The sequence below is a fragment of the Ochotona curzoniae genome, unplaced genomic scaffold (assembly GCF_017591425.1).
Source record: "Ochotona curzoniae isolate NIBS_2020 unplaced genomic scaffold, NIBS_Ocur_1.0 contig_48, whole genome shotgun sequence".
NCBI classification, from domain to species: domain Eukaryota; kingdom Metazoa; phylum Chordata; class Mammalia; order Lagomorpha; family Ochotonidae; genus Ochotona; species Ochotona curzoniae.
In genome coordinates this window covers 2640603-2665963 of record NW_024466391.1, presented here as the reverse complement: position 1 = coordinate 2665963, position 25361 = coordinate 2640603, and the positions used below count along the sequence as shown (strand labels likewise).

The following is a 25361-nucleotide window of genomic DNA, read 5'->3' as shown; positions in this document are numbered from 1 at the left end:
CACCTGCATGTGGATGCCACGGCCAGGCAGCCACCAGGGTGCACCCGGCTTTGTGCCACTGGGCCTCTCAGGCAGAGCTCCTCTGACAGAGGCCTGGGGAGCCAGCTCCTGGCTGCAGAAGGGGAGTAACCCCCTCTCCTGAGCTGGCGCCGCCGGAGCGGGGGCAGAGCAGGGGTGCTGCTGCTGGGGTGGTTAGTGCCTCGTACCCACCTGAGTCTCTGAGCATCTCCACCCCAGCGCCGGGTAGTGGAGGCAGCTACGGAGGCCCAGGGCGACCTGCAGCCACCCTTCAACTTGGAAGGGGGTGCTGCCTGCACGCCCCACCCTCCACCACCCGCTAGCCTTGGGTGTCACCCGGGTGCGGCTGTGCGGGTGCGAGGTGAGACAGTAGAGAGCTGAGATCCCCAGAATCGCCAACAGTGACGGGGAGGGGGAGGGAGCTGGCCCGCTGGGGCCCCCGACGCACCTCCTCCGTCCGCTTCCAGGCGCGAGGTGGGCGCAGGCCCTGGAGACCAGGGTGCGATTGCCTTGCCGCCGCGCCCCCTGCTCCCCGCCTCTCCCTCCCCCGTCCCCAGCGCGGGAGGAGGGCGGGACCGGGCGGGGTGGAGCTCACAGCCCCGCAAGGGGAGCTGCCGGAGGACCGAGGACGCGGGGGACACCAAGTTGGGCGGGCCCGGGTCCCGGACCGGGGACACGGCGCGAGTCTAGAGTCCGCCGGCTGCGCCATGGAGCTCGGGGGCCTCGGGGCGCCGGCGCCGGCGTTGCCACTGCTGCTGCTGCTGGGGGTCGGCCTCCTGCCGGGTGAGTTTCGGGACGCCTGGCGGGTGCCCTGGCGCAAGGTGCGAGGCAGCCCTCATCCCGGAGAAAGCGGCGGGGAGGCTCCTGGCTGCGGTCCCAAGCCGCGAGGGCGCGGACACGGCGCCCAGGCGGTCCTGCGGCGCGTGCCGGCGCGGAGGGGGTTAACTCGCGGGCTGGTAGGAAGGGGCTCCAGCACTGGGCAGCCCCTGCCCATCCCCTAATTTGGGCAACAGAAAGGGCGTCCCCGCCCCAGGGGGCGCCCCCCGGACCGTCTGTTACCCCCTCGCTTCCTCAGTGTCTGCTTGCTCCCCACTGCGTGTCCCTGCCCCCACTCAGGGGCTTTCTGAAGGGAGGCAGTGAGGAGTGGGCTGCGCCTTGTCTGGGGGTGGGGTGCCCTGGGGTGGCTCTCCTGGCCATAGGATCCTCCAGAGAGGGATATCCTGGCTGCATGTAGGGGTGGAGGGCCCCGAGACCCCATGTGATGAGAAGGACCCCTCCCCAGGGAGGCAGGCTGCACGCATGGCCAGTAGGCCGGGTCCTGGGCTCCCCAGGGTCCTGGACTTATGGTCCAAGGCCTGAGACATCGGGTTGGGGTGGGCACCCTCTTCCTCACCCGCACCCTCCTGCTGCCCACACTACATCTGCATGCCACCCGCCTCATGCCCCATTGCTGATGCTTCTCCCTCCAGCCTGGGGTCTGTTCCGGGGCCACAGGCTGGAGGGCAGTGTTTGTGGAGCTGCAGGAAGCTCAGGTGCCGGGGACAGCCCCTCTGGGCCGCCCTGAGCCACCCCTTGCCTGGGTGCAGGGAACGGCCATGCGGAGCCCCGGGCGCACGCAGAGGAGAGGCTGCTACGCAAGCTTTTCTCTGGCTACAACAAGTGGTCCCGGCCCGTGGCCAACATTTCCGACGTGGTCCTTGTCCACTTCGGCCTGTCCATCGCCCAGCTCATCGACGTGGTAGGTGCGGGGCTGGGGCGCAAGTGGCCTGTGCGGGAGGCTTGGGTCCCACTCCCAGCTGGGGTGACTGCACCGAGCCCTGAATGGCACTGGTGCCTGGCAAGGGTCTGGGAGGTCGTCCCCATACCCCATCACTGTGGCAAGGCTGGGCAGCCCCCGGCAAGGCTGTCCCTTGCTCAGGATATGGAGGAGTGGGTAGGCAGGGCTTCCAAGGGAGCTGAGTGAAGGACCAGCGGCTCCTTCTGGGTCTCAGGCACACAGCCACTGGGCCCAGGGACAGGGAGGCCTCCCCAGGGCACTCTGGGCCCAGCCCCAGGGCTACTGGGAGGAGGAGCTGCTGGCCCAGACTGCCGCACACTCAAGTACGCACAGGCAGACACGCAGATGGAGGGTCCTCTGGGACCAGGCTGGAGTACTGTGTCCCTTGCCTGGCTGGTGCTGGGTCCTTCTGGGGGCAGGTGCTCCGACCAGCAGAGCCAGTAACGTGGGCAGGGAGAGGGTCTGGGGATGAAGCACCGACAGGAGACCAGTGATGGTAGAAGTCTCTGCCAAGTCTCCCTTTATTGCTCCTTCACCTCTCCTTACATACTCCACCCCTCCCCCGTCCTAATTTAGCCAGGGAATTGGATACAGATGAGTCCAATTCTTCTAGGTGTTTCTAGCCACAAGCCCAGTTCCTGTTCCTGCCCAGTTCAAGGAGCGCCAATCAACTCCTTAGCCCACAACAGGCAGGCAGGGGTCCTGCCCCAGCTGTGCGCTCTGGGCTGCTTCCGCTCAGCACTCTGGGCAGCCCAGCCTCGTGTCAGGATGCCTTGCAGCTGGGGGCTGTCCAGGTGCTGGGGTTGGGGCCTCAGCCAGGAGGGACCCAGCAGTGGGCAGAACTGCACCCAGTGTCCTGCCTGAAGGTCTGGGTCCCCACGTCCCCATGTTCCTTGGGCTGCCCAGTAGCTCAGTGGCCTTCAGACGGAACCTGCTCGCTGGCTGCCTAGGTCCAGGCTGGCATGTGAGCCAAGGCAATGACCGCAGGGTGTTGAACTTCCCCTGCTTTGTGCCCTAGGATGAGAAGAACCAGATGATGACCACCAACGTGTGGGTCAAGCAGGTGAGTGAGGCTGTGCCCCCATCTTCCTGTGCCCCCACTGACCCCATGGACCCCGTAACTAACCCTGTGCCCCTCTGCTGAGCCCTGCCCCTGCCCCTGTGTCCCTCTGCTGAGCCCTGCCCCTGTACACCTGCTGACCCATGTTCCCAGGAGTGGCATGATTATAAGCTGCGCTGGGACCCCAGCGACTATGAGAACATCACCTCCATGCGCATCCCCTCTGAGCTCATCTGGCGGCCAGACATCGTCCTCTATAACAAGTGAGTCCCCTGCTGGCCGGGTGTGGCTGGGAGAGTGGTGGCCAGTGCTGCAGGTGGGGCTGGCACGCTGGCCTGGGCCGCAGCAGAGAGGGGATCAGACCCCTGACCCCAAGCAGCAGCGTGTTCAAGAGTGACGGCAGGGGAGATGTGAGCTCTGGGTGGCCGCCAGGGTTCTACTCAGCCCCCAACGCTCTCCCCATAGCTAGCAGAGCTGCTGGGACAGGAGGTGCTACCTGTGCTGCCCCCCCCCCGACCCTGTGCACCTGCTGACCCCATGCCCCTCAGGTCCCCTGGGCTGCAGGGACAGGAGTTGGGAGGTCCCCTGGTGGGACTAGGCAGCCCCTCCCTTCCCACACTCCCTGCTGGGACCCCTGGGGGGGCAGGGGATCCACCCCCCACTTCGCTCACTGGGCAGAACTCTGTGGGGCAGAAGGGCCTGGGAGCTGGCAGCTAGGGCTGGGGCCTGCTGGGGGGCCTGGGGGCACCTGAACGTGACGCCCTGCTGATGGCCTCCCGGGGTGGGAGCTAGAACATCCTTGCACCAGTGCCAGGCTGGGGTTCTTGGGCCACACGGCGGGTGCTGCAGGCCTTGGAGGAGCTTCCATCATGGCCCCATGGTAATAGGGTTTCAACTGCCAGGCAGGGAGTAAGGCCAGGAGCTGCTAGGCCAGCTCCACGGCCACTGGCCACTCTGGTGCAGCAGCCCAGAGCCGTGTCCCCACCTGGCTCTCCCTGCCTCATGTAGACCCCCAGGCCTGCTCCTGTGAGCTGCTGGCCATGGCCAGCCCCTGCTCAGGTCAGAGGCCCTGCTGGCCAGAGACTGGGGGCTGCTCAGGGACTCCTGTGAGAGCTTGCAGGGGTGTTGGGGACCCGAGGCCTGCAGGGGGAGCGGTTCTGGTGATAGGCCAGGGAGAGGCACAGTGTCTCGACCTAGGGGTACCCCAAAGGGTCCAAATGGATGGTTAGGGCCAGGGGGCACATGGCACCCACCATGTTCCTGTGGAGCCCAGCAGTAAAGGTGTCATTTCCACCTCCAGACTGCACCTGGCCGTCTCGGCAGCACCCCAGGAGCTTGGAACAGCCAGCTGCCCACGCTGAGGCAGGGATGGGCAGCCTGGGTCTGCCCAGCCAGCTGAGTGACTGGCTCAGGGCCTAGGTATGGGGCACTTGTCCTTCGGGTTACCCAAGGCCCTGCCTGCACTGGCTCCTTGCTGAGGGCCCGAGGTGCTGGGGATGCCCAGGAAGTGGGGGGCAGCAGCCAGGCCAGAGCTTCTGGGTCCCCTCCCCGCAGGGCACCCTGCACCAGCGCCACGTGCAGCTGTGTGCATGCCAGACACATGGCCTCACCAGCTTGTGCTCATCTTCCCCCGCCAGCGCCGACGGGGACTTTGCAGTGACACACCTGACCAAGGCCCACCTGTTCCACGACGGGCGGGTGCAGTGGACGCCGCCGGCCATCTACAAGAGCTCCTGCAGCATCGATGTCACCTTCTTCCCTTTCGACCAGCAGAACTGCACCATGAAGTTTGGCTCCTGGACCTACGACAAGGCCAAGATCGACCTGGTGAGCATGCACAGCCGTGTGGACCAACTGGACTTCTGGGAGAGCGGCGAGTGGGTGATCGTGGAGGCCGTGGGTACCTACAACACACGCAAGTACGAGTGCTGCGCCGAGGTGTACCCTGACATCACCTACGCCTTCGTCATCCGCCGCCTGCCACTCTTCTACACCGTCAACCTGCTGCTGCCCTGCCTGCTGCTCTCCTGCCTCACCGTGCTGGTCTTTTACCTGCCGTCGGAGGGCGGCGAGAAGGTCACGCTCTGCATCTCCGTGCTGCTCTCGCTCACCGTCTTCCTGCTGCTCATCACGGAGATCATCCCGTCCACCTCGCTCGTCATCCCGCTCGTGGGCGAGTACCTGCTCTTCACCATGGTCTTCGTCACACTCTCCATCATCATCACCGTCTTCGTGCTCAACGTGCACCACCGCTCGCCACGCACACACAGCATGCCAGCCTGGGTGCGCCGCGTCTTCCTGGACCTCCTGCCCCGCCTGCTGCTCATGCAGCGCCCGGCCAAGGGCAGCTGCCGCCGGCTGCTCGAGGCCATGCATGGGGGTGTGGGTGGCGCCCCGCGCCCCTGGCCGCCTGGGACCCTGACGGTGGAGGCCCAGCCACCCTGCACTGCTGCCTCGCCCTCCCACGAGAGGCCCCCAGAGGTTGAAAAGCTCAGCCCCTGCCTCTCCCCAGAGCTTGTCAAAGCCCGGTCCCCAAGCGTCCAGCACACACCCCGCCCCAGCGAGGCAGCCGAGGGTGGCGTGCGGTGCCGGTCCCGCAGCGTCCAGGTCTCCTCTCCCCTCGAGGACGACACCTCCCAGACGGCTGGCTGCCCAGGACTCCTGGCCCCACCCTCCTCATGTGGCTGCACCTGCCGGCAGGAGCTGCCCCCTGCATCCCCTGGCCCCACGCTCAAGGCACCACCCAGACCCCTGTTGCTGTCCCCAGCCCTGACACGGGCGGTTGAGGGTGTCCAGTACATCGCAGACCACCTGCGGGCGGAAGACATCGACTCCTCGGTGAGTGCGCCGTGGCCGAGGCTGGGAGGGGCCGACCCACCTCTGGGGAATGATCGGAAAGCCACAGGCCCTGTTGTGGCTATGGGTCCCTGCTGGGCGGGGGAGGGGCCATGACCACTCATTCTCAACCCACACACCTGGCGAAAGGTCCCTACCTGAGTCCTACTCCCACCCCACCCCCTCCCCCGGCCGCTACTCCTCTGCCTGACCTCATTCTGGAGCGGCAGGAAGCAGGCTGGGCCAGTAGGGTGGTTTTGATGTGTGACCATGCAACTTCCGGGGACAGAAGGACACTGGGCACAGAGGGCAGGAGCCCAAGCAAACAGGGACAGGGCTCCGCAAGGCCCAGGGTGGGGGCTGGGCCAGATGGCCCTGGAGCTGGGGCCAGAGCTGGGCAGAAGCCCCCATCCGGCCCGGCCACTTGCACGTCCACTACCTGCTGGCCCAGGATGTGCACTGGTGTCAGCTCCCAGGGACAGCTCTGATAGAGCCTGCAGCCTCATCTGGAGTCTCTCAGACAGCTGACTGTCCATGCCCAACAGACCAACAGGCACAGGCAGTGGCACAGGCAGCAGGGACTCCATACGCCTCGGCCACAAAGGCCCTGGCCCTGTTCGGGTGGCAGACAAGCATGGACTAGGACGGGGGGTCACCTTGGCTAGCTCTGGCCGCTCATGTCTCAGGGACCCCAGATGTCAACCTGACGTCTAAGCAAGGAGTTGGGGCAGGTGGGCCCTCAGTGCTCAGGTCCTGTTGCCCAGTGCATCCTCAGCCTCCTCCTTGGCCATCTCCCAGATGGGTGGGTGCACCAGGCTTGGCAAAGTGAGAATAAATCTCTTGTCCCAGGCCAGGACACCCCCAAACAGGTAGTCATCTTTTTGTTTTTAAAGATGTATTTGGGGCCTGGCGCAATAGCCTAGTGGCTAAGGTCCTCACCTTGCATGCTCCAGGATCACATATGGGTGCCAGTTCATGTGCTGGTGGCCCTGCTTCCCATCCAGTTCTCTGCTTGTGGCCTGGGAAAGCAGTCGAGGACGGCCCAAAAGCCTTGGGACCCTGCACCCGCATGGGAGACCTGGAAGAAACGCCTGGCTCCTGACTTCAAATCGGCGTAGCACCAGCCGTTGCGCTCACTTGGGGAGTGAGTCATCGGATGGAAGATCTTCCTCTCTGTCTCTCCTTCACTCTTTGTGTGTCTGGCTTTCCAATAGAAATAAATACACAAAAGGATGTGCCTATTTAGTCTGCGGAGAGAGAGGGCAAGAGGCAGACTCTTCCGTTCGCTGGTTCACTCCCCCAGATGGCAACAGTGGCCAGAGCTGGGCCGGCCTGAGGCAGGACCTCTGTCCAGGTCTCCCACACGCATGCAGAGCCACCTGCTGCCTTACCAGCCTCTGCTCACACGTGACACTGGTTGAAGTGCACTGAATCCAGTGCAGCCCCTCTCACCTGCCCTTCCTCCCTCCAAGCAGGTCAGCTCAGCTGAGAACAGCATGCTAGGGCCCCAAGCCAAGCGTGTAGCCTGCCATGGCACCCCTCCAGCCCTCCTGACAGCAGTCTGCTCTGTGCAGCTGTGGTCGCGTGTGTGTGGGTGCCGCACCGCAACCACCTCAGTGGAAAGGCTGGGGAACAGAACTCGGTACTGGCATCTGTCTGCAGGTCAAGGAGGACTGGAAGTACGTGGCCATGGTCATCGACCGCATCTTCCTGTGGGTGTTTGTGCTGGTCTGCCTGCTGGGCACTGTGGGCCTCTTCCTGCCACCCTGGCTGGCTGGAATGATCTAGACCCCTGTGGGGAGGCTGCTCGCCGCTGGACCCAGATGCCAGGAGCCACCGCCTCCTGCTTGAGCCCCTGCAGGGACCACCCGACGCTGAGCAGGGGACGCTGGCTTCCGGAGCTGAAGCGCAGCAGGGCAGCAGTGAGGCCCTGTGGGGGTCTGTGTAGAGCGGGCAGTACTGACATCCTCTGGCCTGCACGCAGGACCCTGACTGTCACCTTCCAGCTCCAAATGGCCCTCATGGCCCTGGGACCCCATGGGTCCACCTGCACCTTTGTGGTCCCAGCCTCTCCCACCGCAGGCCACAGGTACGTCCTCCCCCGCTCCATGCCTCGGAGTGGCCACAGGGGGCCTGTGGTCCGCCCACGCCCCTCCACAGTCAGCCCGTGCTGCAGCAACACCCAGGGCCCATGAAGACCTGAGCTGGGGTCCCACCTGGGGAGACAAGGCAGTAGACTCCCTACAGTCAAGGGGCCTGATGACCTCCAAGGGCCCTGAAATACGCGACTTTCCCTATCCTCGGGGAGCAAGCAATGGCCAAGCTCCAGGCCCTGGGCTCCGGCTTCCGCCTCCATGCACAGCCCGGGACCACTCCGGGGCAGAAGGTACTTCCTGTCACCCGTCTTGGCACAAGGAGTGTCCTTGAGCCCAGTTCACCCCCAGCCACAACTTGTCATCCGGGGCTGTGGAGCAAGGGGTGCCCACACAGCTGCCACATATCCCAGGGTAGGGAAGCGCAGAGGGGAGGGCAAGAATGTCACGTGCTGCCCCCAGGCCTCAGCAGGCGGGTGGGGTTGACTGCTCTCTGGAGTAGTGCCCGGCTCACAGGCTAGAGTGGCAAGGGAGCAAGGGTGATGTTGGGAACCCCAGCTGCGCGCAGGGACACAGTGCAGAGTGTCCATTAGCTGGTGTCTGACAGCGGTGCAGGCAATGACGGCAGGCGGGGGTGGGGGGGGTGCACCTGCCTGCCCCCACCTGACGGGGCGCCGCACCTGCCTACCCCACCCTCCACGCAGCCCTGAGGTGGTGTCTGGGGTCCTGCCCTGCCTGCTGTCCCCAGGGCCTGCAGAATCTCACCTGTTCAGCTCTGCAGCTGCCCACGCATCAGCAGCCTGCTGCCCCTTGGCCAGAGGTCACCCCAGAACCCCAGGATGGGACGGAGGCACCAGGTCTTGCGGGGGACACGGGCTGTGGGAGGACACGGCACTGCCTGGACACACACTTCTCCCCAACACTGCTGTGGACACCTGTGCGCCCCACCCCCCTCAGCTCCCAGGGGCATCCAAGGCAGTGGAGTCAAGGCTTGCTTCTGCGGGCTACCCATGGCCTGGCCACCAGCTCATGCCCCGGTGACCCTGGCTTCTGTGGAGTGGTGCTGGCGCCTGGGCTCTCAGACTCGAGGTTGCCCCTTAGCACTGCCCACCCTGCAGGGATCAGGCTGGGATGGGCAGCTGAAGATCGCTGAGGGCCCAGCACCAAGCGGCCTGGACCAGCCCCATGCCTTCCCAGGAGATGTAATAAATACTTGAGCAGCACAGGCTTCTTGCATCATCACTGTCTCCCAGGAAATAAGACCCCTAGGGGCACACCCTAGAGCAGTGGGCGACACACCGTGACCCACCAGGCACAGGTGCCTGTGGCCTGTCCAGACACCCTGACATCCGGGTGGCTAACAAGTGCAGCTCCAAGCCTGCGGCCCCTTCACAGGGCTGGCCACAGCTCATTCACCTGGCCCCGTGATGGACCTGGGCTGTGTCCACCCGGGACTGCCTGAGTGTGGCCTGCAAGCTTCTGGGACTTAAGGACCCCAAGTGCGCATGCAGCCAGCTCCGCGGGGTGCTGGCTGCCCTGGGCCTCAGTGTCTGCAGGCCTGCAGCTTTGCCCATACCCTGGGAGGACTCCACCAGTTGGCTGGCCTCCACTGCATTTCCGTCAGTTGGGCACCATGCCGCTTGCATGGCCGCTCTCCTGGGTCTGCGAAGCGCTTGTCCTTACTCATTTTTCAGGCTTTGCTGTTGGAATCTGATAAGTTCCACCCTGTGTGGTCCTCTGTCCTGTCACGTCCAGGGCTGCTGTGCTCTCCTGAGTGACAGGGCCTAGACAGCACTGTCAGGCCCTCGGCCCGCACGTGTCCACTCACCCAGGTCTGTCCTGAGGTGGGACTGGTGTGTCCAGCAGTGGATGAGACCCTGGTTGGTGGCAGGAGAGACACTTCCTGCACGGCCCTGGCCTGTCTGCCCTCCGCAGGTTCCCGCCCTGCTGCCTGTGCCTACAGGTGTCTCCCAGGAAGCTGACGGTCAGGTGGCTCCCCCTGTGGCTGTGAAGAGCACATGTGTCTCTGGGTCTGCGTTGGCCTGAGCACCTGCCCGCCCCACAGCTGCCGCATCCAGGGCCCCAAAGGTCTCCCCAGGTCCCAGCCCAGGACTGGTCTCCCTGGGAACGCTGAGAGCAGAAGCTGCGCCTACCTGCCCCTGGAGCCTGCAGGGGCCCACAGGACACACGTGTGTCCAATGCCTGCCGTGCCCCTTCACCTGGTGGGTCTCACGCAACATGCATGTGTACTACACACACGTGCAGAGGCGGCCAGGCCCGTCTACTGTGGCACAGCTGCACCCTGCGTCTCTGAAGCCGGGGTGTTCAGGAGCAAGCAGGGCCTGTGGCCATCCCCCACCACTGGACCCACTAGAGGGACAGTGGACCCCACCCAGGGCCTGGCTGGCCAGCGTGGAACACGTCAGCTCCCAGACCACAGCCAGGTGAGCTAAGCAGCCTCCCAATGCAGCCAATGGCAGCCAGGCCATGGCCTCAGCGACCATGTCTGCCCAGCTTGCGCCCAAGACTCTGACCACCCCTCCCCCTGCCGGGCTGTCTCACTGCCCCCCACCTGGACGGGATCAGCGATCAGGGGGCTCCAGCCCCAGGCCCTAAGGGGTGGGAAGACTGACACTGGGCTCCCCATCAGTCTGTGCTCCCGCTGGGCAGGCACAGTGACAGGGCAGCGGGGCCCTATGTGCATTCAAGGGCTGTGGGAGGATGGAGTTGGGATCCCCACAGGTCCAAAATCAGCCCCAGCTCAACCAGACACCAGCACACAGCCGGGGCACACATGGGCCTGTACCACCCTTGGAGAGAGTAACCAGCAGGTGAGGGAGGACCATCTGCTGGACTTGAGCCTAGAGAAAGGAGCAGGGGCTCTGGGGGCAGCATAGCCCTGCCCCCAGGCTCCACACCTGGCTCTCAGGGAGGGGACACCTGACCTGGCATCAAGCAGTCGCTAGTTTATTTGGACAAAGGAACGTCACCTCCCACTTCCTCCACCCTCAGCCCCTCCCCAAGGGCGTCCTCTGTGCGTCCAGCCCAGGCTGGCACGGAGGGCGCAGGGTCACTCGGGCAGCACTGGTAGGAGAGAGGGGTGGGCAGAGCTGGGAGGCTAACCCTTGGCTCACCCATAAGTCCTTGGGACTGGCTCCAGCCCACCTCACCTACACCCAGGCCTCCCAGACTGCACCCCAAACTCCTAGCAGCCCTTCCCTAGATGCCCACACCTGGGCCAAGTGTGCCCCCAAGTGCCCCTTGCTGCTGCCTAACCCTGAGGGCCTGTGGGCAGCTCTCCACCAGCTGTGGTTGTCTATTTGTCTACCTCCTGGTAACCCAGCTTTGTCACCCAGCCCCACCAGAGCCTCCCCTGCTCCCCAGACACCGCTCAGGCCCCCATGCACGCCTTGTTCTGGCTCCCTGACGGGCTGTGGCAGAAGCTCACCTACTGCTCCTGAGGTTTCCAATGGCCCAGTGCTGCCCAGCGCTGCCCAGCGCTGCCCTGCCCTGCTCAGCTCTGTCCAGCACTGCCCAGCGCTGCCTAGCCCTGTCCAGTACTGCCCAGCCCTGCCCAGCCCTGCCCAGCCCTCCCCAGCACTGCCCAGCACTGCCCTGCCCTGCTCAGCTCTATCCAGCCCTGCCCAGCCCTGCCCAGCTCTGTCCAGCCCTGCCCAGCTCTGTCCACACTGCCCAGCGCTGCCTAGACGTGTCTAGCCCTGCCCAGCCCTGCCCAGCCCTGCCCAGCACTGCCCAGCCCTGCCCAGCACTGCCCAGCCCTGGGAGAAAAGGGGCAGCTGCTGGGGGAGGCTGTCCTCACTGGGGAAGGAGCTCTGTTGTCCTCAGGGACATGCTAAACTTACCACAGTATATGCAGAATATTACATGCAACACACTACATACTATGCACATGAAACTTCACAGCACATTCAACATAGCCCATGTGTGCCATACATGCACACATCAGTATACACAGGACACACTGTCAATGTGCCACACACACCATATACAACACAGCATACACACCACAGCACATACCACACATCGTACAAACCACACACAAACACATCCTACAAACCACATACACTACACACACACACCACACCCCACATACCACACAAACCACATACACCATACACATACCACACACCACATATACAAACCACCACACACAACAGAACCAAATGTCACAACATGCCGTATGTGCACACACGTCTCCCACACATGAACACAGCGCCCACACGGTGTACTCAGATGCTGCCCTCGCCCAGCGCGGCATGTCTGGCCCCAGTTAGCAGGCTCAGCTCTCTGCAGCTGGATCTGTCTGGAGCTCCATCAGCCCTGGCTGGCCTCTCTGTCCATCCATCCACTCACCCCTCATCTGTCCATCTTTCTATCCATCTGTCCACCATCCGTATATCCTTCTGTCCATTATCTGGCTGACCATCCCAGACTCCAGAGCAACAGCAGACAACCTGACTAGCTCACTGGCTGCGTGGGACCCGGGTACAGGGCTGGCTCCACAGGGTCCTGCTTCTTGGGATTGGGGGGCCCTTGGGGACCCCCCAGCACTGGGGCACCCAGGTGGGGGACAGCATGGTCTCACAGGCACGGGGGTGCGCCTGTGTGTCTGCACTCCGAGTTGTGACCACCACGCCATGGTTCTTCTCCAGGCAACACTCACCATGCAGAGCAGGAGGCCCATCTGGCCTGGCTGCTTCCTCCAGGATGGGTACTGGGGGCCTGGCCTCCTTGTGCGGGAAAACGTTCAGGCCTCGCAGGTGCGCTGGGGATGCTGGGGACAGGGAAGGCAGTCAGCAGAGGGGCGCGGCCCAGGCGCCGGACAGCACTGGGGCTGGGGATACACTCACCCTGGACGGCCGCCTCGCAGCCCTGGCTCACCAGCTGGAAGGTGGCTGTGAGGGACTGCGGCTCGCCCTGCAGGAACCAGCACTGCTGGTGGGTCCTCCCACCCCCTCCAGGGCCTCAGGACCCCACCCTGGGCCTCACCTACCTTCTCTCCTCGCTCCCTTTTGGGTCCTGGCAGCCCCTAGAACGGCACAGGAGACAAGGCAAGGCAGAGTCAGTGTGGAGGCAGCTTGATGGGCCACATAGCCTGAGAGCACCAGGCCCGGGGACCCCATGGTGGCAGGGGATCGTGCAGGTCTCAGGTGGGACTCCCAGGGTAGGGCCACTGATACAGGGCAGAGTGGGGTCCCCTGGACCCCCATCAGGCAGAGAGGAACTTACCGTGGGCCCCACAGCCCCTGGGGTCCACACTCCCCAAGGGAGCCCCTGGCCCCTGCCGAACCCTGGAAGCCCTGCAGAGGTACAAACACGGGGCTTGGCTCAAACCCCTTCAGCCCCCAGCCCAGCCCTGCTGGGTGAGGAGCACTGCACGGCACCCAGAGCCTGGAGAGACCAAGTCATCCCCCAGCCCCAGTCAGCATAGTTTCTACCTATAAGCCCAAAGCCCACCCCTGCGGCCCCATGCCCTTCCCCAGACACAGCCTAGGGGCCCCTGGAGCACCCGGCACCTACCCGGGGCCTGGGGGGCCAGGGGAGCCAGCGGTGCCCTCCAGACCTCTCATTCCCTGTGGGAGAGAGAGTGAGCTAGGGTGGCTGCTCACAGCCACCAGCTGCCTCTTGCTCTCAGAGTCAACCAGGAAGGCCCCTGGCTGTCCCTGCCAGGGCTGACAGGGTCAGGGGAGGGTGCTGCTGCACTTCTGTCCCTGCTTCCGATCAGGCCTCGCGGGGCCAGGTGGGGCTGGGAGAGGAAGGCCTTCCCCAGACCCACCCACAGCCTCTTGTCGCCAGTACCTTGGGTCCCTGGAGGCCCACTCTTCCTGGGGGCCCTGGTGTCCAGGCTGGCCCTGGAGAAGCACAGAGGTGGCTGCCAGGGAAGGCCCCGCCTGGAGCCCCCATACCTGTAAGCCTGGGAGTCCAGGGTCACCCTTCTCTCCTTTGATCCCTGGTGGTCCCTGGGGGCAGGAGCAGAGATGGACAGGGCAGCAGGAAAGAGGGAGAAGAAGGGCAGGGCTGAAGGACGGAGCAGGGCGAGCACAGGGGTGGGGCATGGCAGAGCACCTACCACAGGCCCCTGGATGGGGCGGCCCTGTGTCCCTGATGACCCCTGCTGACCTCCCAGGCCCTCAGGTCCCGTCTGTCCGGGCAGCCCCGACTTTCCCTGAAGGTAGGGGGAGGGACTGAGATGGTCCAACGACCACAGGCCCCATGGGCACCTTCTCCAGGATGCCAGGGCCAAGCATGCTCTAGGAGGGGTCCTGGGAGAGGCCCTGCTGACCACAAGCCTGCGTGGTGGCAGAAGTGTCTCCACCCACCCCGCTCAGGCCCGTGGAGAGAAGCAGGAGACCCCACAGGCCCAGGTGCCAGCAGAGGGGATCCCCCAGGGAGGTGAGCCGGCTGTTCTGTCCAGCAGACAACCCAGCCAGCTTGCCCAGCTTCCCACGGCCTCCCATGGGCCAGAGAGGGAGTGGAGCCGGCAAGGCCGGCATCCCTTGAATCCCACCTGAAAGCCACGAAGTGTCCATACTGACTCTGAAGACCCCTCAAGCTCAGAGAGGATGGGCGCGGCTGACCCCGTACCAAGTGGGCCACCCCATGGGGGCCCAGACCTCCCTGCTCCTGGTGGGACGCCCTGGGGAGACCATCGGATGGTGGATGGGACGGACAAGTGGCAGAAGGGAGCGCAGCCACCTGCAGGAGCAGCCATGAAGACCCACACTCTCCCCTGTCTGCATTCGTGCTGTTTGCATTTGAAGGAGACAGAGAGAGCCTGGATTCCTCTCTACACGCATTCAAAGCTGAGCTGGACCTGGCCAAAACCGGGAGCTGGAAATTCCATCACAATGTCCCATGTGGGTGGCAGATACACTCACACACGCATAATGCACACACACGGACACACGCAGGCGCCAGGCTACACATGTCTAAAGCCACAGCACGTGTTTCTCCACCTGTGGGACCCGACCGGTGAGGTTGGGGCCCTGGACCTCGACCTCACCTCCCAGGTTGAATGTCCCACCTGCATGACAGGACAAAGCAGCCACCAGGGGAAAGGAGTGTATGTCCACCGGACAGCAGGCAGGCCGAATGCCTGGCCAGCAGAGAGGGCCCAGGCCACCCCTTCCATCGGCCCACCTACAGCACCACTGCTGAGGGGACATGCCTGGTCCCAGTGTGGTCTGACCCCACCCCCACAACCCAAGACTCAGCCTGGGTCCTGAGGGGCCCCGCTGTCCTAGGGTGCTGCGGCTCCCGGGAGGGCCCTAAGGGGCATGGCCAGGCTGAGTCCCCCACAGTTAGCCTGGAGCCCAGCCTGGCCCAGCCTACCCCTCCTTCCCAGGCCCCTGGCTGAACACAGATCATAGCTAGGGCACCCAGCTCGGAGAGATCCCTCCTGGGAGGCCTGGACGCAAGAATACCCACGTCAGCCCAGCCAGCAACTTGGTCCTCGAGAGCAGCTGGACCTCCCGTCAAATAAGGTTGCATGCCAGGGGACACAGGGGCCCACGCCAGGGACACAGGGATACAGAGGATATGGGGACGCGTAGGGACCCATGCCAGGGGTAGGTCGGCTCGAGCCTTGGCCCTGCCCCTGCACTCACTGGGGGCTCTTGGGGTCCTGGTGGTCCCAGACTCTGGAAGGCACAGGTGGCAGGAAAGGCTGGGCAGCTCTGTCTACTGCTCTGGAAGGGAAGAGGTCCTGCTCTCACTGCCACGCCTGACCTTGGCCGAGCTAGTACTGGTCTCTCCCTAAGCCAAGCACACAGCCGGGGCCAGCAGGGACACCTGGCCCCATCTACAGCAAGACCAGGCTCAACACAGGTGCTGAGTGCCCCGAGGGCCTAGGGCTCTGCCTGCCCTTCGTGGCCCTGCAGCCGCCCTGCCACAGCTGCCTCCCCCAGGAGCCCAACCTAGGCTGCCGTGATCTAAATACCCACGGTTAGCCATGCCGTCACCCACCATGGCAGGGAGCTCACACTGGTCCTCCTTGGGCCAGGTTTCACTACATGTGACCTGCAGGGCCTGGAGCTGGAACTGCCATGGAGACAGTCAGTGGGTGCAGCCTCGCCTAGTCTACCCATCGCCATCAGTCAGAAGCCCAGACTCACTGGTGCGGAATTGTTCTCAGAGCCCTGGGCTGAGGCCAGCCTCCCCAGTATGACAAAGCCGTGGGCAGGAGGGCTCCTGGCTTCCCCTGGGGGCTTCTCAGCCACTTGCTGACAGTCCACATACAGGCGGACCCTGGAGCGACTCACGGCCACATGCACCTGTCAGACTCCGGGAGAGGCTCCTGAGGCTGCCCCAGACCCCTTTGGGAAGCCACCCACTGATACCCGGGCCAGGTGCCTGCCAGAAAGGCTGGGATCCCCAGGACAGGGTCAGGGTGGGGGAACGGAAGGGAGGGGACAGAGGGGCGAGGGAAGGAAGAGCAGGACAGGGTGAGGCCCCACACTGGCCATTTCCTTTGGCCTTCAGAGCTGGGCGGGCCCCGACTGCACCTTGTGGAAGTTCCTGAGGAAGACCCGCCCGAGGGCTGGCAGCCTGAAGTCATCGACTTCCTGCCGGCTGCCAGGGGAGGGGCAGGTGTGAGAAGGGCAGGGAGCTGCCATGGCCAGGCCCTCTGCATGCCCCACCCCTGCCAGGGCCGCCCCTCAGCCAGTGGTCACCATGCAGGCATGGCGGGCAGCCAGAGTGAGACTGAGCCAGGAAGGAGGGGCAGGAGACAGGCCTGGGCCAGGGAGGGCCCCAGCCTGGCCGCCAGCTCCGCCCCGTCCCCTGCCCGCGTCCCTTCAGCCTCTCCCTGGGTGGGGAGTACTGGCCGGCCCTTGGGAGGGGTTGGGGGGGGCAGTGCTGACCTACCTGGCAGGGAACTGTTCATATGCAGGGCAGGGCAGGCCGCTGGGAGAGCAGGGTACGGCCAGGGTGAGGCCAGGGCTTCCACTCCCCCATCCTAGCCCCAGGCCAGCTGGCCGTCTGGGCAGGGCCCTTCCTGGGCAATGCCCACCCCTCCCACGGCCCATGGGGACCCTGCCTCTTCTCTCTCTGCTCGCCCTCCAGGCCTCTGTGCCCCCACCAAGGCCAGAGAAGACAAAGCCCAGTGGGGTTCAGGTCTGGGGGTGCCCAAGATGCCCACTCCCACCCTGTCTGGCTCACCCGTGCGGCCCGTGGCAGACACAGCCACACTTTCCCCCGTGGTGTAGACAGCCAATACCAAGACCTGTATGTGGTGGTAGCCAGTAATTTGGGAAGGGTCACATGGCTCCAGTAGCCTGGCACAGAGACCTGGAGGCGAGGGGTGTCCCTGAGCACTGGGTGGCTGCCCCACCTTGGGACAGCCGCCGCTCCTGGTGACAGGCCATCTGTGTTCCTCAGGGACTCACCGACAGCTCCGGCCCTGAGCGGGAGGCTGGCACGTACAAGAGCTGGTAGCGGAGGACATGGCCACGGGGTGGGCTCCAACTAACCCACAGGCTGCCGGGGGTCTCAGAGACCAGGGCCAGCCTGGCCGGGGGTTCCGCCTCACAGCAGCTGGGGGGCACAGGCTGCGTGGGTCTCCGGGAGGAGTTAGTTGGCAGGCCCACCCTGGGGCACCCACCAGCACAGAGACCTGTTGAGACAGTGAGTCTGCCCCACCCCGGAGATGCTAGGGGGAGGGGACCACCTAGAGGGAGTGTAGCGGAGCGACACAGGCTCACTCCCATACTGAGCCCGCGCGCTGACCAGCTGCTCCATGTGCCGGCCCAGACTGCGTAGCACGGCGGTGCTCACAGTGCCCGGGACGGAGAGCTTAGGGGAGAATGCCCAGGCTGCAGCTGGCCACGGGCACCCCAAGAACAACCAGCCAGGCTCACCCCTCCCCTCTCCCACTCCTCACTTCGTGGGCCTGGCCCCTTGCCAGGGGCGTCCACTGGACGTGATACCCCTGGACCCTGGGTGAGGCAGCAGCCACCCATGACAGCCGGACCGCACCGCCTGACAGCTCTGTCACCGCCAGCTGGCTGGGGCGGGGGGCTTTCCCTAGAAAGGGAGGGAGGCAGGGGGTGGGGCTGGGGGATCTGCCTCGCACCTGTCTGGGCGTCTACTGTGCCTGCGAGCCCTGCCCCCGGCTCACTCACGCGTGGCTACATGGCCAGTTAGCTTGGAGGAGCTGCCCCGGGGTACAAGTAGGTGACGTGGTCGCTGTACGTGGTAGAAGAGGCCAAGGGCCCCAGGGTGGCCGAGGTGGTGTTCTCAGGGACCTCCACCTGCAGGGAATAGGGAGCCCCAGGTGACGGAGAGCTGCAGAGGGCTTGGCCCACACTGCAGCCCCACGGGGGCCGCGGGGTCAGGTGTGAGCCCGGCCCACTGCTGTGTCCCCACACCCAAGGCCCCACAGCTGTGGCCTCCCTGGGGCTGAGCCCATGTCCCCTTCCCACCTGCCCCTACCACACATGCTCAAAGGACTATGGAGGGGCCCGGCGCAGCGGAGCAAGTGGTTAAGGTCCTTGCCTTGCACACCCGGAATCCCATATGGGCGCCGGTTCTAATCCCGGCAGCCCGGCTTCCCATCCAGCTCCCTGCCTGTGGCCAGGGAAAGCAGTCAAGGATGGCCCAAAGCCTTGGGACCCTGCACCCGTGTGGGAGACCCAGAAGAGGCTCCTGGCTTCGGACCGGCATAGCATCGGCTGTTGCGCTCACTTGGGGAGTGAATCATCGGACGGAAGATCTTCCTCTCTGTCTCTCCTCCTCTCTGTATATCCGCCTTTCCAATAAAAATAAAAATAAATCTTAAAAAAAAAGGACTATGGAGACCCTGGGTGGGCAGGAGTGGGGGCAGGGTGGGGGGTGCTGGTCCCCGTGGCTCTGTTCTGACCTGGCCTACATGGCCAGCATCCCTGGAGATGTAGCTGACCCTGACCAGGTGCAGTGGCCTTGGAGGGCTCTCCTAAGACACGCAGGCCGAGTCATGAGTCACCTCTGAGAAGCCCAGGGGCCTCGTGGGGGCCACAGCAGCTTCAGAGCACAGTAAGAGCTTAGAAGGGGCTGGAGTCCCCAGACCCAGCAAACAGCTCAGGAATGGGGCAGGAAGGACCCTGGGTGGGCACTGAGGCATCTAGGGGTACAGGGGGTAGTCAGCTTCAGTGATGAGGGCTACTATGGATGCCCTTGACAGGTAACAGAAAGGGCTCCAGGTCCAGGCCAGCGGTTGCCTGGCTGGAAACATGGGAGGGGAAGGCCAAGGACCCAGATGCCCAAGTCACTGCCCGACCTCCCCGGGGCCTGAGCCCTCCAGCCACTCTAGGTTCATCTGTGTAATGCCCAAAACAGCAAATCCGGCACAAACAGGCGACATGCATATCTGTGGTCACCTGACCCCTCAGGCCCCGACCAGCCCTGCCCTCATACACTGGAAGCACGGAGACCATGTAGTTGGTACCGGGGCGCAGGCTGCTCAGCTCTGCCGCGGATGCAGACCCCTCCACCGTCACCTGGGACGGGATGGAGCAGGTCCTGTGGGACAGGCTGGCACCTGCCAGGGCACAGGGCAGTGGATGGTGCACCCTCGTGTTCCAGGCTGCCCCCTGGCCTGTCCTGGCGTCCCTGGGTGTGCTGGCCCCGGCTGCCTCCACCAGCTGGCTGGGCTCTGCCCTCTCACCTCCCTAGGAGCTCCTCCCCTGGCAGGCCGCCACAGGATCCGGTACTTGAGGGGCGGCTGAGCAGCTGGGCTCAAGGACACGTGGGCGCTGGAGGAGGTCACTTGGGTCAGGACTAGGCCAGTTGGGCCTGGGAAGGGGTCCAAGGGAGGAGCGGGAGCCAGAGCTGCCCTGCTGCCTGGAAACAGAGGCAGCATTCAGGGGTCTCGCAGGAAACCCACGCAGCAGCTCTACGTGCGCCCCCTGGTGGCTAAATGAGGAGGGACCAGGGCTATACACAGGAACGCCCTGCCAGCCAGCTGCCCTGTCCCCAGGGCCGCCCCTCACCTATAGCCCCAGCCAGGTATCTGCCCTGGACCTGCTGGCAGATGAGCCAGCTGAGCAGGCCAGTCAGTGTGCCCAGCTGTGGGAAATCCAGGACGCTGTGTACGCTGACGTCCACGGGTGGAGATGCCAGGAGCTTCAGCTCACTCTCATCCGCGTTCTTCATGCCTGAGGGCAGGGCCAGGGCACAAGGGTGTGGCCCTCAGCTGGGCAGCTGCTACCACAATTGCCTCATGGAACAGAGCTGATGAGCAGCAAGTGAAGTTCGGGAAGTGGGCTTCCAGCCCCCAGGCTCATCCACGAGCCTCATGCAGGTGCATGGCATGGTGGTCACTTCCAGGAGCTGTGCCACATCAGGACACCACAGATGACCCTGATGCCAAGGCTCACTGGACAAGATGGGGACTGTGGGGTGGGGGATGACAGCCCACCACGACGGGGAGGTTCCACTAAGGACCAGGCACCATGGGGGGCTCACCCACAGTGAAGACAGCAATGTGCCGGTCCCTGAGGGTCCGGACAGCCTCACGCACGTCATCTTGGGACTTGCCGTCCATCACCAGGAGCACAACGGTGGCCGCCTCGGGACTCAGCCCAGCCTCTGGCTACAGATTGTGGTCCAACAGCTGAGCCAGGGCCAGGCCTGAGGCATGAAGAGGGAGCTCACCAGAGACCCTGGGCCCTTCCCCCAAGCCCTGGAGTGCAGAGTTCCCCCCACGGGGTGAAGGTGGGGGGTTGCCAAGCCACACCTGTGAATGTGTTCCCGCTCTTGTAATGCAGGCCACGCATAGCTGCCTGCACCTGCTCCTGGCTGCCAAAGGACTTCAGGTTCCTCTCAGTGCGAGGGTCTCCACTATACCGGGTAAGGCCTGGGCAGAGAAGGCGAAAGGCCGTAGGTGCTTCCCCAGGACTGCTGCCAGGCCACATGGGGTCTACCAGCTCCTTCAGACCAGCCCATCTGAGGATGTGCCAGCCTCAGGCAGAGGGCTGCGCCCAGGGACTGCACAAGGGGGAGACCTGGCTGGAAGCGGGGAGCCCAGGCCAGGAGCACCTACCTATTTGTACCTTCTCTGGCCCAATGTCAAAGGGTGCGATGACGCTGGCCAGAAAGGCCTTGACCTGCTGGAAGTGGGTGTGGCCAACACTCCAGGACCCGTCCACCAGGAGGACTATGTCAGCGGGCGTAGGGGCAAGCAGCAGAACTGTGGGTCAGCTGGGGGTGGGAAGGGACAGGTGCTGAGTCTTCCCAGGGCTGGGGGCCGGGGACTTGGGGTGCAGGGATGCCAAGGACCTCAGGGTGCTGGGCATGGAGAACCACACATGGTCTCTGGCCAGCAGTCTTTGCCCTCTGAGCCATGCAGGGTCAGCAGGGGAGGGACAGCTGATAATGAGACTGCTGCCCACTGCTGTCCATGGTGCCCACTCTCCAGGGTTTAGGTGTGACCAGGGACCCAACAGACAGGGCGTGGGCGTGTCTGGGGTCCTGATGGACAGGGCATGGGCGTGTCCAAGGGATCTGATGGACAGGGCATGGACGTGTCCAAGGGGATCTGATGGACAGGGCATGGGCATGTCTGGGGTCCTGACGGACAGGGCATGGGCATGTCCAAGGGATCTGATGGACAGGGTGTGGGTGCGTCCAGGGACCTACCCGGCTTAAGCTGAAGCCTCGGATAGTGGGATCAGGAAGGAAAGGACCCCATGCCCAGAACTCATGCTCAGTCCAATTGGTCACCCTGAAGGTTGGCAGGCCTTTGCCTTGGGGGACTCCAGGATCCAACAGCTGCTCAGGGTCTGGGTGGCCCCCACTGGAGGGAGTGGGCTCCAGGGCTCCCCTTGAAGGCCTCTGGCCTCTCCGGCCCAGGAAGCTACCCTTCAAGTCCTGGACTGGTCAGAGAAGGGGCAGTCAGAGCCCCAGGAAACAGAGCCCTTCCCACACACATCTGGCTCTTCGGGGCCCTAGATGGGTGTCAGAGCAGGAAGCAGGACAGGCTGGGGTCCTGGTGGACATGAACTCACTCACAAACGCCCTCCGAGCCAGCAGGACAGGCTCCGAGCCTGTAAGTGCAAAGACATGTGTGGCATAGCGCTTGGAGGGGCCTAGGCCCCCCACGGTGGCCTTGGTGGTCAGCATCACCTCCTGTTCCGTGTCCCCTGGGGGAAGTAGGGGGTGAGACTGCTGTAACTGACATGGGGCCGCCTCCAGGGGTCCCAGGAGCAAAGGTGGACACAACCAGGCAGGAGGACCACCCAGCATGGACACCCATTCTCCAGCTGCCTCTGCCACCTTTGGAAGGAGGAAGCTTGGGCCTGATCAGGTGCCTTCATCCTGGAGGGACACGTTCTTACCTGTCAGGGGCTTCACCTGCACCAGGTATCCCAGGCCACTGCCCTCCCACTCCGTCCACTTCATCTGCAGCTGGTCCTCAGGCAACACGGCCAGCCTCAGGTGCCCGCTAGCTACAGAGAAGTGGGTGATCAGGGCTGGCCAGGCCAAGCTGCAGCGCACCCTACCTAGACGAGCTCCTGCTCATGGGTCAGCAGGATGCAGCCCACCCTGGGAGCACAGAACTTGATCCCAGGGGGTCCAGACTCAGGTGTCCATGTCCTGGGGCCTTCTGGGAGGGCTCTGGCCACACCTAGGCCAGCAGCACCTGTGAGGGGAGCAACTGCCTGCAGACGACTGTCCCACCACACCAGCAGTCACAGCTGGTGACCTGACCCTGGGGGTGGAGAACCCACGTGCATGAGATCTGCCCTGGGCACCCTACATACACGTGTGTGTGTACTGTGCCAATGTGTGCACTGTGCAGCTCTGGCACTGAGACCAGAGCAGGGCACAGGGGGCCAGGGCTGACTCTGTGGAAACATCAGGAGGCTCCATTCAGGGCAGCTATTTTTGGAAGGTTGAGGACAGAGTTGGGCTTCTTCTGGCTGCCCTATGGTGGGGGGTGAGGTGGGGAAGGCAGACATAGCAGCCATTCATCCTGGGAACAGCTGGGGCTGGATGGGGGAGGTTGGGCGGGGGAGAGAAGGGCAGATATGCAGTCGGAGAGGGGACTTGCCTTGTCCTGGTCTGCACCCCATGACCCAGTGCTCCCCACCTGCCTGCCTCTGCAGGGACCTGAGGACCCTCAGGCCTGGCTCCTCCTCCTCAGGACCAGGACACACTGGCCCCTCTAGCCAAGCAGAGCTGGGTCCATCTGCATGACTGGCAGGCGCAGCCCCCCTCCAACCAAGCACAGCCTGATCTGCCCACATGACTGGCAGGCGCAGCCTCTCCACCTACCTGGTGCCCCACGTCCCAGGGTGGTGGCCAACCAGAGCCAGAGGGAGGGGCAAGAGCCAAGGCAGGCGCAGGCGTGCATGATGTAGGTCTGTGAGGTAAGGCCGCTGAGGTCCTGGCTACCCCCCAAACCCTCCCCCTTGGGGACACTGTACCCTGCACCTGCCAGACTGCACTCACATCCCCAGCGCTTGCCTACCCCATGGCCAATGCAGGCAGTGGCCAGACAGGCCTGTCCATGGCTCTGGCCTGAGTGTCCTGGGCTGTTGATGGGCGAGTGGGTGATGATGCTGGGTGTGACATACAGCCCAGAGACCTGCTCCAGCCTTAGCCCAGTAGTAGATGGGACATGATCCAGGGGACTAAGAGCTGCCCAGAGGGTCTGGAGGTGATGGGCAGGCAAACATAGGAGGCCAGGGTGACCCAGAAAAAGCAGTGTCCACAGGCCGGACTAGGAGAAGGGCCCTGGACCGCCCTGCACCTGCACCCAGCCGGGGGAAGAATTATGGGGCAGGGTCTGCTAACTTGGGTGGCCCACTCAGCTGAGGTGGGGATCCCACCCCCATCCCGGCAGCCTGTTCTGGGCACCCCCACCTGTATGCTTCCTTCCAGGGAATCCAAGTCAAGGCCAGGCTCTCACCTGGGGCGGGGGGTGGTGGTGGTTGCCACTGCAGTCCCCCAGGTCCCAGGACCCCTCCCCACCAGGTACCTCAGGGCTGAGGTGGAACGCAGGCCGGGAGCCTCCTGGTGACCCCCAGGAGCCAGGGCCTCGGGCAGTGCTCCGCTGGCCACACACCTGCACCCCAAGCCTGGCCCCGGATTGTGGGCCACAGCAACCTCCTCCTCTAGCTCGGTGGCTGGAGGCCCCCAAAACGTCACTGTTTGGCCACGCCTCAGCCTCCTGCCCAGCCCTGGCCCCAACCCTCCAGGCCACTGTCTTGGACAAGCACACTGTGGTCCCAGAGGGCTTGGGGGAGGGGCCACTCCAGCCTCCAGTCCTCCACTTGCGACACCCACCATGGGCCCTATCCTCTCCCAGCCCAGCTGGCGGGCCTGCTGGCCCCTGCTGCGGCAGGTGCCTGGCCACGTGCCCCTTAGATCTTGCCCTCAGCATCCGCTCCCGGTGTAGGCAGGGCAGGGGGAGCCAGGCTCACCTGCAGACTGGCCCTTGCGGGAGATGGGTCTGCCCATGCCCTGGAGAATATGGGCCAGGAGGTGCCCCCCCACCACAGCCCAAGGATCACCACCTGCTCACACCTGCCCCTCCCCAGGACTCATGTACTGACCTGCTTCCTGACACATTCCTCCAACCCGAGTGCCAGAATGCCCTCACCGGCCCCGAGTGCCTGGGGCTGGCAGCCGTTGTCCTGGGCACTCCACCCATGCCCCCACCCCAGCCTCCTCTGCACTCAGGACATGGCTTTCAGCCCCAAACCCCCCACCCCAGCCTCCCGCAGCTTGTCCTGCTCTGGCTCAGCCCCCTGACACAGATACAGGACTTTTAGGACAGGCAGGACTGGACATGGTGTGGGGGCCAGGGTGGGCAGGGTCTGGCAGTGTGGCAACAGACAGGAAGCCTCCACAGGTTTGCTGGCAGAAGTGCAACGGCCCCAGGCCCCAGCTCAGCCCTGATGGCTCGCAGGACCAGGAGAAATCAGGCTGCCCCACTGGTCCACAGGGGCTTTGCCAACAGGGCCACGCTGGCCCAGCTTGGGGAGAAACAGGACCGGCGACCAGGACACTACTGCGCCCATCTCAAGCACCAAGAGGGGCTGGGCCCAGCTTCTCCCTGCTGCCGCCACCCCGTACTGGCACACAAGGGCCAGTCAGGACAGCAGGGACAGCAGGGCACGCTTCTGACCACTGTGCTCTCGTCACTGCAGGCTGCAAGCACCCAGCCTGGCCCAGCACTGTGGTGCCTGCTCACACCTGTATCCATATGCCATGTATCCATAGCAACCACCAGCTGCCTTGTGCCCCGACAGGTGCTGTCCCCAGGTGGGTGTGACCCTACCCCATCCTCCCCTGCTCCAGCTGCTGCCCCAGCCTCACCCCTGCAGCATGGAGGTGTCTGCTTCCTCCCTGTACACAGGCAGGGCGGCTGACCCTGAGCCTGGGGTGGTGACTCATACAACCATGGGCCCCAGTGAGCATCCAAGAATCCACCAGGGCCTGGCTGCCCCTGGAAGCTGCTCCTGACAGGAGCCCTGAGGCGCCATCCTGCCTGCCAGGGGTTCCATCGCAGCAGCCCAACCTCCAATGTGGCTGAGGGCAGAGCCCCGCCGAGAGCCACACTCCCAAGGAAGAC

General features: G+C 64.3%; 2 protein-coding genes across 2 annotated transcripts; one reads left to right on the top strand and one right to left on the bottom strand.

The window, feature by feature from the left end:
- The first annotated feature begins 725 nt into the window (after nucleotides 1-725).
- Nucleotides 726-7478, top strand: CHRNA4 (cholinergic receptor nicotinic alpha 4 subunit). Its single transcript, XM_040988182.1, has 6 exons — nucleotides 726-801; nucleotides 1605-1756; nucleotides 2814-2858; nucleotides 3009-3118; nucleotides 4493-5693; nucleotides 7353-7478. Exons 1-6 carry the CDS (start codon nucleotides 726-728, stop codon nucleotides 7476-7478), a joined length of 1710 nt encoding a protein of 569 aa, XP_040844116.1.
- A 4784-nt stretch (nucleotides 7479-12262) lies between these two features.
- COL20A1 (collagen type XX alpha 1 chain) lies at nucleotides 12263-24244 on the bottom strand. Its single transcript, XM_040988181.1, is given in 31 exon segments — nucleotides 12263-12354; nucleotides 12468-12569; nucleotides 12655-12721; nucleotides 12798-12833; nucleotides 13034-13056; nucleotides 13059-13104; nucleotides 13321-13377; nucleotides 13604-13635; nucleotides 13638-13656; nucleotides 13711-13764; nucleotides 13875-13970; nucleotides 15412-15492; nucleotides 15770-15844; nucleotides 15919-16077; nucleotides 16950-17026; nucleotides 17029-17092; nucleotides 17191-17338; nucleotides 17472-17596; nucleotides 17685-17827; nucleotides 17926-17967; nucleotides 17970-18054; nucleotides 18663-18802; nucleotides 19134-19278; nucleotides 19446-19621; nucleotides 19771-19935; nucleotides 20246-20410; nucleotides 20517-20636; nucleotides 20823-20969; nucleotides 21787-21921; nucleotides 22117-22227; nucleotides 24208-24244. Coding segments are annotated over 31 exon segments (2964 nt in total).
- Nucleotides 24245-25361: the final 1117 nt, after the last annotated feature.

Coding starts and splice junctions, on each gene's coding strand:
- CHRNA4 (XM_040988182.1), top strand. CDS start 726: ATGGAGCTCGGGGGCCTCGGGGCGCCGGCGCCGGCGTTGCCACTGCTG. Junction 1,757..2,813: donor TCGCCCAGCTCATCGACGTG/GTAGGTGCGGGG, acceptor TTTGTGCCCTAG/GATGAGAAGAACCAGATGAT. Junction 5,694..7,352: donor CGGAAGACATCGACTCCTCG/GTGAGTGCGCCG, acceptor ATCTGTCTGCAG/GTCAAGGAGGACTGGAAGTA.